The sequence below is a fragment of the Pongo abelii genome, chromosome 14 (genome assembly GCF_028885655.2).
Source record: "Pongo abelii isolate AG06213 chromosome 14, NHGRI_mPonAbe1-v2.0_pri, whole genome shotgun sequence".
NCBI classification, from domain to species: Eukaryota; Metazoa; Chordata; class Mammalia; order Primates; family Hominidae; genus Pongo; species Pongo abelii.
Window position 1 is genome coordinate 82,686,562 of NC_071999.2, and position 10,994 is coordinate 82,697,555.

The 10,994-nt window shown below is 43.0% G+C and overlaps 1 protein-coding gene across 2 annotated transcripts; it reads left to right on the forward strand.

Annotated features, from left to right (window-relative positions):
• The first annotated feature begins 257 nt into the window (after nt 1-257).
• On the forward strand, nt 258-10,637 carry ACOD1 (aconitate decarboxylase 1). Of its 2 annotated transcripts, XM_002824350.6 has the most exons (5): nt 258-385; nt 4,317-4,478; nt 5,425-5,514; nt 7,138-7,343; nt 8,837-10,637. In XM_002824350.6, exons 1-5 carry the CDS (start codon nt 374-376, stop codon nt 9,810-9,812), a joined length of 1,446 nt encoding a protein of 481 aa, XP_002824396.2. In that variant the 5' UTR covers nt 258-373; the 3' UTR covers nt 9,813-10,637. The 2 variants fall into 2 exon arrangements, with proteins under 2 accessions (XP_002824396.2, XP_054385109.1); XM_054529134.2 differs by lacking the exons at nt 258-385; nt 4,317-4,478; nt 5,425-5,514 and adding an exon at nt 5,521-6,605.
• The last annotated feature ends 357 nt before the right edge of the window (nt 10,638-10,994 follow it).

Sequence of the window (10,994 nt, forward strand, 5' to 3'; positions counted from 1 at the left end):
AAATTTTGAGAAGTAGAATACCTAGTTAAAAGAGTGTGAATATTCTTCTGGTATTGACATAAGCTATGTAGGCACAAAAGGCAATCCTAGTTTTACTATAAATTTACTTTTTCTGATGCCTGTGAGGAATCATATGATCACGATTACTGTACATCCTAGCCTCATTGAATTCTTTATCCACGTTAAGAGTTAAAGAGGAAGTTAAAGTGAGTCTAGTCAGGAGGTGTTGAAATGACAGAAACTCTAGGGTTAGAACAAAATGAAAGGAAATGGGTTTGAGAGGAGCAAAGGGTATAAAGGCAGTCAGACATCCAGCAAACAAATTACTCCTCTGGTTCACTCCTCCTGAACTGCACCTCCTCTTTACAACAAAATGATGCTCAAGGTATTGTGGCATTTTATGTGACTTACTTAAATTGCTTTTCTAGCGGACTTCTTCCTTCCTCTATTTCTTCAGTTGCCCTCTCCTTTTAAGAACTACCTGCTTCTGCTTTAACTTTTCTTATAACCTGTGGGCTACCTAATTAACTGCATGGTGGCTTTCATTACTGTTTTACAAATGAGATACATGATTCTATTGTACAAAGTTAGGAAGGGGATGAATCATGACCAAATCATTGAATTCTAACCCCTTAGTTTTATGTGTCCATTGTGACACTGCCAGATTGCGTTTCTGTTAATCTATTTACTGTCACCACCTTCTGTAGAAGATAAGTTTTTTGAGGCAGGAACCATCCAGTATTGACTTGGCATTCTTGAGAGCTTAGAACAGCGCTGGACTCATAGTAAGAACTTGTGGCCCGGGCACGGTGGCTCAGGCCTGTAATCCCAGCACTTTGGGAGGCCGAGGCGGACAGATCACGAGGTCAGTAGATTGAGACCATGCTCACTAACTCGGTAAAACCCAGTCTCTACTAAAAATACAAAAAGTTAGCCGGGCGTGGTGGCGGGCGCCTGTAGTCCCAGCTACTCAGGAGGCTGAGGCAGGAGAATGGCGTGAACCCAGGAGGTGGAGCTTGCAGTGAGCCGAGATCGTGTCACTGTACTCCAGCCTGGGCGACAGAGCGAGACTCCATCTTAAAAAAAAAAAAAGAACTTGTGAAATTGATTTGTTCAATGGCTTTATGTTATGCCTTATACATTAATAATCACTGTATTTAACTAAAAAGAGGTGCAAATGCCATGAGAAGGTCAAGCAGATCAGAAAGATATTTTAGAAATAGATGAACGCAAGGCCCACAAACAGCTGAGCAGCTGTGTGTTTATTTCCCTCATGTTTCATTCCTTCAGGGGCCAGGGACAGCCATGTGTTCTTTGGCACACAGGGTGCTGTTCAGGACTTCCAGGGGATTCCGGGGCTCCACCTTCCTGTATCACCAGCAGCATGGTCTCATATGGATGGATGGTGCAATTACCTCCAGGGCTCCATGTCACCACCCCACCTCCCCCACCTGCTCCCCAGTCTCACATTCCTCCATAAGACACCCCTGGGTCAGATCTAGCCCTGAAGAGATGAATGATCAATCACTACATGCCCCCATCTGTGGGATTTGTGGGGGTGAGAAGAGAGGTTTAAAAGAGGTAGTTTTGCTTAGAGTCAGGGATCCAATCAATATTTGAAACTCTTAAGTTTAAACCCTTTCTTCCTCTCTCCTTCTGCCCCTAAAAATATTTTAACTCAAATTTCTAGCAGCGTGAAAATCAACATTATTGTTATTCTTCCACCCTAATCTGAAACCTTTGTGCCACCATCCTTTCTCTCTCCCAGCCATCTTCTCTCCTGCTTTCGCCCACCCCATACACCCCTCCACCTTTCTATCAAAGCTCTCAGAGACATAAAAAGTAGCCCATCCTTTTGAAAATGGCAAGTGTTCCTTGACTTGATAAATCTGACTTGAGACTCTGTAAATGGGACTAGTCAGTGGCCAGGTTGAAGGACGTTCAGCTAGGCACGGGTTCCATCTCTGTAGCTCTGTCCTGGCACTGAGCTCAGTATCAGAGAACCCCAGATACCCCACATCCCCTAATCCAATAGCCCCTCACCCTACAGCTAAGATTTAAAAATGAAGTATCTGATGTTGAGAGAGACAAATTAAGTTGTGCAATGATGTAGTAACCAGAGCAAGAAAGGGAAGCAATCCAACATTCACTAGGTGGTGAGCAGATAGTGAAACCTGACTTAAGAGTGGATGTTTTTAACTCCACATAATAGATGCTCTCTTGTGAAAATGTGTAGAAAACAAAATAACTGTCTATGTATTGAAGAATTTGAATTTTAAAGGAATTGCAGAGTACTCCACTGCTTATGAAATTCAAGTAATCTTACATGTTTTTCTTATCTAGATTATGGGTAGAAGCAGAATGAGCTTCTCCAGTGGGATGAACACAGACACTTCATATTCAACAAGTTCACACTGAGCCCATCATCATTGCTTGGAAGGCTGCTCCTCTTCCTGTGTTCTCTCTCTTGGCCAATGGCACTGCCATTTCCCCATCCAGAACCTGGGATACTGCAGCAGTCTTTTCACTGCCCCTATCTACCCCTCTCCAATCCATTCTCTACACAATTGCCTACAGGAATCTTTCCAAAACATTAGTTCTGACCATAACTCTACTTTTCTTAAGACAGCACTTTGGCTCCCCATTGACATCACAGTCTTTAGCATGATGTAATGTTCATCATTCGGTCATAAGCTGCAAATCCATTCTCCCTCCCACCTCTGTCTCCTGCATGCAACTCCACAGCTGAAGGGAGCCAAACTTCAGAGAGCCTCCACTCTCTCACACCTCCCAGCCTTGGCCCTTGCTTCCACTTCTACCTTTACCCTCCATTCTCATCACCTTACACTATTATCTGATGACGTCTCTTAAGTTTTCATAACCAGATCATGTATCGATGTCTCCACCAACAGGGAAGAGCAGGCAGTGGTTCTCAAGTCACATATGTAATTTAAAATTTTCTAGTATTTTAAATTTTAGAAAATGTTTAGAAGAAACTGGTCAATTAATAACATGTTTTATTTACACCATATCCCATATATTATTATGTTGATATCAATATATTGAATTTTTTTTATTAAGATGAGAGGAGTCTCACTCTGTTGCCCAGGCGGGAGTGCGGTGGCATGATCTCAGCTCACTGCAACCTCCGCCTCCCAGGTTCAAGCAATTCTCCCACCTCAGCTTCCTGAGTAGCTGGGATTACAGGTACCCACCACCACACCCGGCTAATTTTTGTATTTTTAGTAGAGTTGGGGTTTTGCCACCTTGGCCAGGCTGTTCTTGAACTGCTGACCTCAAGTGATCCATCCGCCTCGGTCTCCCAAAGTGCTGGGATTACGGGCATGAGCCATCACGCCTGGTCAATGAATAGAATATTGATTCAGCATGCAATCAATATTTTTAAATTATTGACATGCTTTATATCCTTTTTTTCCTACTAAGCCTTCAAAAATCAGTCTTTATTTTACTCTTATGACACATCTCAATTTGCTGCATTTCAAGTGCTCAGTAGCCACATTAGGGAGTAGCTGCCATATTGGACGTAAGAGCACCAGAGCACTTGAGAGCCTCCTAGAGATCCTAATGAAAACAGAATCCTGCACTATGCTTCCAGAGGTTCCATTTCTGGGGAGAGTCTAATTTTGGTGGTCTAGAGTGGGGACCAGAAATGTTCCTTTTCAGCAAGAACCCCAGGCAGTTCTGAGGTACATGTTCGTCTGACCATTTGGGACTTGATAGCTAGATGCACTGATTGTGGAGTTACACCTATAGAGGTTTATGTTCAGATTCCACCATTTAAAAGCTGTGAAAATTAGTAACTTCAGTTCTCTAGGTCTCAGTCTCCTCACCTGCAAAAATAACTACCTAGAGACTTGTGGGTATTAAAAGGGTAATATATTTGAGACATTCAGCACAGTGCCTGGCAGGTATCTCATAATAGCAGCTATGCACTGCACCCGCAGAAATCTCTATTACACAGACGAGGTGTCCCTTGCATCCTCCTCCCACAACTCTCTGTGCTTCCCTCCACCACCACCCATCACGCAATACTGTGTCCTGTGCTTGCTATGCTGCCCCTCAACTCGACTGAGGAGATAAACTGGCTGCTGTGTGCTCCCACATTACTCTGCCTCACATATAGTAGGTGCTTGGTACACATCTCTTTTTTTTAGAAATTAAACTAAACCTGAGTAACTGGGTTTCTTGTAGTGGAGCAAAACTCTTTACACAAAAGTGCCTCAAGGTGTCTTATAGAACAGAACTGTGTAAGTAAAGTGGGGTGTAGCCCTGTCCTAACACTCTTCCCTTTAAAGTCTGTCACAGAAAGTTTTGCCACAGCAATTCACGGCTTGAAAGTGGGACACCTGACAGATCGTGTTATTCAGAGGAGCAAGAGGATGATTCTAGACACTCTGGGTGCTGGGTTCCTGGGAACCACTACAGAAGTGTTTCACAAAGCCAGCCAATACAGCAAGGTAAGAAGCTCAAGGCCTACATTAGAGATAAAACCCAGTGCATACATATGTGTTACATTTACTCTATACTTCGTTTTATAGACAGCACTTGATGTACATAGCACTGTTCTATATCATTTTTATAATTTTCTATGTTCCATTATCTGAATTTTAATAGTCATCCATATCCTTTACTAAGTCACTGTCTTAAAACCATACACATTGAGGCACAATGTCTCACATCTGTAATCCCAGCACTACCAGAGGCCAAGGCGGGCAGACGGCTTGAGCCTAAGAATTTGAGACCAGCCTTGGCAACATGGCAAAGCCCTATTTCTACAAAAACAAAAAACACAAAAATTAGCCAGGTGTGATAGCACACACCTATAGTCCCAGCTACTCGGGAGGCTGAGAGGTGGGAGGATCACTTGAGCCTGAGAGGTTGGGGTTGTAGTAAGTCAAGATCATGCCACTGCACTCCAGCCAAGGCAACAGAGCAAGACCTTGTCTTAAAAACAAACAAACAAATAAACAGAAAAAAAATATGCTAGTAATATCTCACAGTTTATTATTATTCTCTGGAGAAAAGCCTGGTCAAGTACTTTGAGCAGAGTGGGGATGTACGTGAGAGCTCCTGCTCTCCCTAGGGTGTATTTGAGATAGACAGTTAGTCCATCTTCCCTGGTATTTACCCCAAGGAGTAAATAAGAGTAACTTCAGATGTGCTTCCTTGGAGCACTTCCGGATCATGATCTGGGATCAAGCAACGACATCTCCTCCCCCTTTCATGGGGGAGAGTTGTGTATTCTACAAGGATGAGAGGAATTCAATGACTAGGGCTTCTATCTGTGGCAAAGGTTCAAGTAAGAACTATGAATAATGCCTCCAAAGATGAAGAACAACTCTTGAAATGGTGACTTGGTATACTGTATTCACACTATCACTGGTTGATTTGCTTTTGTTCCAGATCTACAGTTCCAACATATCCAGCACTGTTTGGGGTCGGCCAGACATCAGGCTCCCGCCCACATACGCTGCTTTTGTGAACGGTGTGGCTGTAAGGAGGTTTTCACGTCTTTTCAACTATTAGATAATCATAATAATTTTAGAGTCAGGAAATATCTCAGAAATTGCCCAAATTCTATATTTTACAGATGAAAGAACTGAAAGTCAGAGAGCTAAAGTGGCTTACCCTCTTTCCTAGGTAGTAATTCAGTTTTCATGTTTTTACAGTAAATTGATGCTTTTAAAACAGATTGTGTAGCAGAGGAAAGAAGATGGAAGGATTTAGATAAACACCCTAAGGTATCCCAGTTCAAAACCTTGAATATAAATAGCAAAAAAATATAAAACCCATATCCAGACCTAATATCTTCTGTTTTTCCTGTTGTGGGGCCAGTTTCTCTCGAGTAATGTGTTCTTTATTCATTCACTCATTCATCCATTCAACAGATAGTTATTGAGAAAGGAACAATGGCCTTATAGTGTCTGTATTTTCTGAACCAAAAATCTGTACTTCTCATCTGACAGATGATTTTTATGCTTTTTCTGTGTGTCAGGGGAAGTATTCTACAAGATGTAACTTTGAAACGGACATGTTGGGATTTTTGAGATATTTTTATGATTTATGGGGACAATAGCTCAGGAGATTGAAAGTTAAAGCCAATGGTGCATTCCAAAGTAATGTCCTGAAAGTAGTGGGAAATGCACCAGTGACAGCAAATAGATATAAAAATCTATTTTTAAATGAACTTCTGGATATTACTGTTTTAATATACAGAAAAAGAAAATGGCTAGGAGAAAGAGGAATAAAATCTTAAAGCAGAAAATAATGATTTTTTTAAATATATAGCTGAAAAGTTAATCTGGGTTTGAGAGTTCTTGTGCTATTCTTACAACTTCTCTAAAAGTTTGAAATTAGTTCATAATAAAAAGGTACAAAAACATATGGCCTCATATGGAATAAATGACATTAAACTTGCAGTGCAACTTATTTAAAGGGTGGAGGAGGAAGGAATTGCCAGCCACCTGATTCTTCTGCTTTGTTTTTAAAGGGGAATATAGATCTTTCCAGGGGCCATGGCAGAGGGAGCTCAGGCCACCAGGGCAAGACCCAAGCTCCTTGGGGCTCACAAGCTGCTCTCCAAGGTACTCCCTTCCTCTGGCAGAGGAACAGCATTTCCCAGTGCCCGGCCATGTGATTAATAATCACAGCCAGGCCGGGGGCGGTGGCTCACGCCTGTAATCCTAGCACTTTGGGAGGCTGAGGCGGGCGGATAACGAGGTCAGGAGTTCGAGACCACCCTGGCCAACATGGTGAAACTCCGTCTCTGCTAAAAATACAAAAATTAGCCAGGCGTGGTGGTGGGCACCTGTTATCCCAGCTGCTCCAGAGGCTGAGGCAGGAGAATTGCTTGAACCCAGGAGGCAGAAGTTGCAGTGAGCCAGGATCATGCCACTGTACTCCAGCCTAGGTGACAGTGCAAGACTCCGTCTCAAAAAAAAAAAAAAAAAAGAAAAAAATCACAGACAGTTCTCAGATTTTCTTTTCTGAGAATCAGATCAAAAGAATCTCACATAAAACAAGGTTATTACTAAACTAAGTCCTTAGTGGTCCAAAAGCCATTGCAATAAGGGAAAATTTAAGGCTTTTTGTTGCTGTTTGTGTCTGTTTATACAGATTCACTCCATGGATTTTGATGACACGTGGCACCCTGCCACCCACCCTTCTGGGGCTGTCCTTCCTGTCCTCACAGCTTTAGCAGAAGCCCTGCCAAGGAGTCCAAAGTTTTCTGGCCTTGACCTGCTGCTGGCTTTCAATGTTGGTATTGAAGTGCAAGGCCGATTACTGCATTTCGCCAAGGAGGCCAATGACATACCAAAGAGGTATGGAGAGAATTTGCCCCATCAAAAGGTAGTCACATCCCCTTCATCTATCAATCATTATCTCCATAGAGCTTTCTGACTTAGAGGCCAGCTCAGCGGAAGTTGTTAACATTAGTGCAGGTAGATAAGTCAATACACCAGTCACATACAAAACCCTCTATCCACATTTAAAGAAGTGACTTCGAGAGTGCAACTTGGACCGTGAGATAAATTGGGCCTCTCGTCGCAAGGTGATTCATGTCATTCTGGCATTCATGGGTGTACTGAGTATTCCTTATTTCATCCTCAAAGCAGAATCTATTCTGAGACTAGCTAGCATCCCTCAGACTAATGAGGACATTCAGAATATCCTTACTCTGACTGTTCATCCTGCAGATAAAAAATGGTCAAATGTTGGCCACATCATATGGCTCAGTCTCAGATTTATGTTGCCACTTGCTCCAGCCTGCCACGACAGAAGTAAATTGAAATACTAGGTAGTGAAGTTTCAGTTTCTTCAAGGCCCACAATTCTCACAGTGACTTAGGTGAGATTTCAGCAATCAATAGCTGTTGCCTTTCTGGCAATAATTGTAATGGTATCATTTATAAAGAACTCACTATGTGCTATGCATTATTGTAAACATGTTAATTTATTCAAAGCTCCTAAAACTCTAAGAGGTAGACGTTATTATTATCACCATTTTATTTTATTTTATTTTATTTTTTGAGATGGAGTCTCATTCTGTTGCCAGGCTGGAGTGCAGTGGTGCAATCTTGGCTCACTGCAACCTCTGCCTCCCGGGTTCAAGTGATTCTCCTGCCTCAGCCTCCCAAGTAGCTCAGACTACAGGCATGCACCACCACCCCCAGCTGATTTTTGTATTTTTAGTAGAGACGGGGTTTCATCATGTTGGCCAGGATGGTCTCGAGCTCTTGACCTTGTGATCTGCCTGCCTTGGCCTCCCAAAGTGCTGGGATTACAGGTGTGAGCCATCGTGCCCGGCCTTATTATTTTTTTTATTATTATATTTTTTTGAGACCATCTCACTCTGTCACCCAGGCTGGAGTGCAGCAGCATGATCTCAGCTCACTGCAGCCTCTGCCTCCCAGGTTCAAGTGATTCTCCTGCCTCAGTCTCCCAAGTAGCTGGGACTGCAGGCACCCACCACCACATCCGGCAAATTTTTGTATTTTTAGTAGAGTCAGTGTTTTGCCATGTTGGCCAACCTAGTCTCAAACTCCTGACCTCAGATGACCCTCCCACCTTGGCCTCCCAAAGTCCTGGGATTACAGGCATGAGCCATCACACCTGGCCTATCACCATTTTGTGTAAGAAAAAATCTACAGAGAAGTTGAATAATTTTCCCCAGATCACATAGCTAATAAAGTAATGGAGCTGAGATCTGAACCCAGACAGTGTGACTCCATTATCAATGTTCTTGATGACTACGCTATCCTGCCTCCTGGTGGTTACAGTTTGTACATCTCCAACTCTGCTTCTTTGCTTTTCAGATTCCATCCCCCTTCCGTGGTAGGAACGCTGGGTAGTGCTGCTGCTGCATCCAAGTTTTTAGGACTTAGCTCGACAAAGTGCCAAGAAGCTCTGGCCATTGCTGTTTCCCATGCTGGGGCACCCATGGCCAATGCTGCCACCCAGACCAAGCCCCTCCACATTGGCAATGCTGCCAAGCATGGGATAGAAGCTGCATTTCTGGCAATGCTGGATCTCCAAGGAAACAAGCAGGTCTTGGACTTGGAGGCAGGATTTGGGGCCTTTTATGCCAACTATTCCCCAAAAGTCCTTCCAAACCTAGATTCCTACAGTTGGCTGCTGGACCAGCAGGATGTGGCCTTTAAGCGTTTTCCTGCACATTTATCTACCCACTGGGTGGCAGACGCAGCTGCATCTGTGAGAAAGCACCTTGTAGCAGAGAGAGCCCTGCTTCCAATTGACTACATTAAGAGAATTGTGCTCAGGATACCAAATGTCCAGTATGTAAACAGGCCCTTTCCAGATTCGGAGCATGAAGCCCGTCATTCATTCCAGTACATGGCCTGTGCCATGCTACTTGATGGTGGCATCACTGTCCCCTCATTCCATGAATGCCAGATCAACAGGCCACAGGTGAGAGAGCTGCTCAGTAAGGTGGAGCTGGAGCACCCTCCGGACAACTTGCCAAGCTTCAACACACTGTACTGTGAAATAAGTGTCACCCTCAAGGATGGAGCCACCTTCACAGGTCGCTCTGATACCTTCTATGGGCACTGGAGAAAACCACTGAGACAGGAGGACCTAGAGGAAAAGTTCAGAGCCAATGCCTCCAAGATGCTGTCCTGGGACACAGTGGAAAGCCTTATAAAGATAGTCGAAAATCTAGAAGACCTAGAAGACTGTTCTGTGTTAACTACACTTCTCAAAGGACCCTCTCCACCAGAGGTAGCTTCAAACTCTCCAGCATGTAATAATTCTATCACGAATCTCTCCTGAGGCTTACCAACATCTAAATGACTTTGCATTTGGGGAGATTCAATGATTTGGTTTGTAAAGCAAGGGTCTGCTGCTTGGTTTTCCCAGGAAAAATGAACCAAGATGGAGAGAGTCCGGAAGCAGAACTACATATATCTGGAAGGAGCCTTCTCCTGTAAATTTTGCAGGACAGTTCCAATTACCTAAATCAAGATGAAACACACACACAAAAAAATGAGTTTGTAAGCATTCACAAGGGTGAAATTCAACTCACCTGTGATTTACTTATAAAATTAATCTCTTCATAGGAATTATGTGTGGACTTCATGAGCCCCAAGGTTTTAGAGGGATGTGAACCTGCATGTATATTTTCTGACAGTGGAGAGGGCTCTGGTGCGTTGTGTCACCAACAGATCTCTTAGTCCATGGCTTATTACCAAGCCCTCCACAGTGTAAGGGGTGCTACTGGGGAATGGGTGGGTTTAAATCCTGCCTCTGCCATTTACTAGATGTAGCCTTGAGCATGTTACCATTATCCCTCTGTCTCAGTTTCCCTATTTGTCAAGCAGAAGTAAAAAGCAGTCTGGAAAAATCGCATTTTGGCTCTAGAACCCATGGTCTTAAGCACTACAATATATCACCTTTCAGTATAAAAATATTTGAATCAGAGTTGCAATAAAGAATGAAAAGGAAAAAAGAGAAGTAAATATGTGAGTAATTATATAAATACTAAACTGTATTAAAATAATAGAAGTGTCATGGGGGTTAAAAATGCAACACTAACAATCATAGTTAATGTGTTACAAATCCCTGGTATTGTTCAATAAAAGGGCAACCTATTAACTCTAGATGTTGATTAATAATTATGCTGTATTAGTCCGTTCTCACGCTGCTATAATGAACTTCCCAAGACTGGGTAATTTATAAAGGAAAGAGGTTTAATTGACTCACAGTTCCACATGACAGAGGAGGCCTCAAGAAACTTAGAATCATGCCAGAAGGAGAAGCAAACACGTCCTTCTTCATATGATGGCAGGAAGGAGAAGTGCTGAGCAGAAGGCGGGAAAGCTCCCTATAAACCATCAGATTTCAGGAGAACTTACTATCATAAGAATAGCAGCATGAAAGTAACTGGCACCATGGTTCAATTACCTCCCACCAGGTCCCTCCCACAACACATAGGGATTATGGAAACTATAATTC

Excerpts from the sequence above, each read along its gene's own strand:
- ACOD1 (XM_002824350.6), top strand. Across the intron at positions 4,479-5,424 it reads AAGCCAGCCAATACAGCAAG|ATCTACAGTTCCAACATATC; the intron begins GTAAGAAGCTCA and ends CTTTTGTTCCAG. Across the intron at positions 7,344-8,836 it reads GCCAATGACATACCAAAGAG|ATTCCATCCCCCTTCCGTGG; the intron begins GTATGGAGAGAA and ends TTTGCTTTTCAG.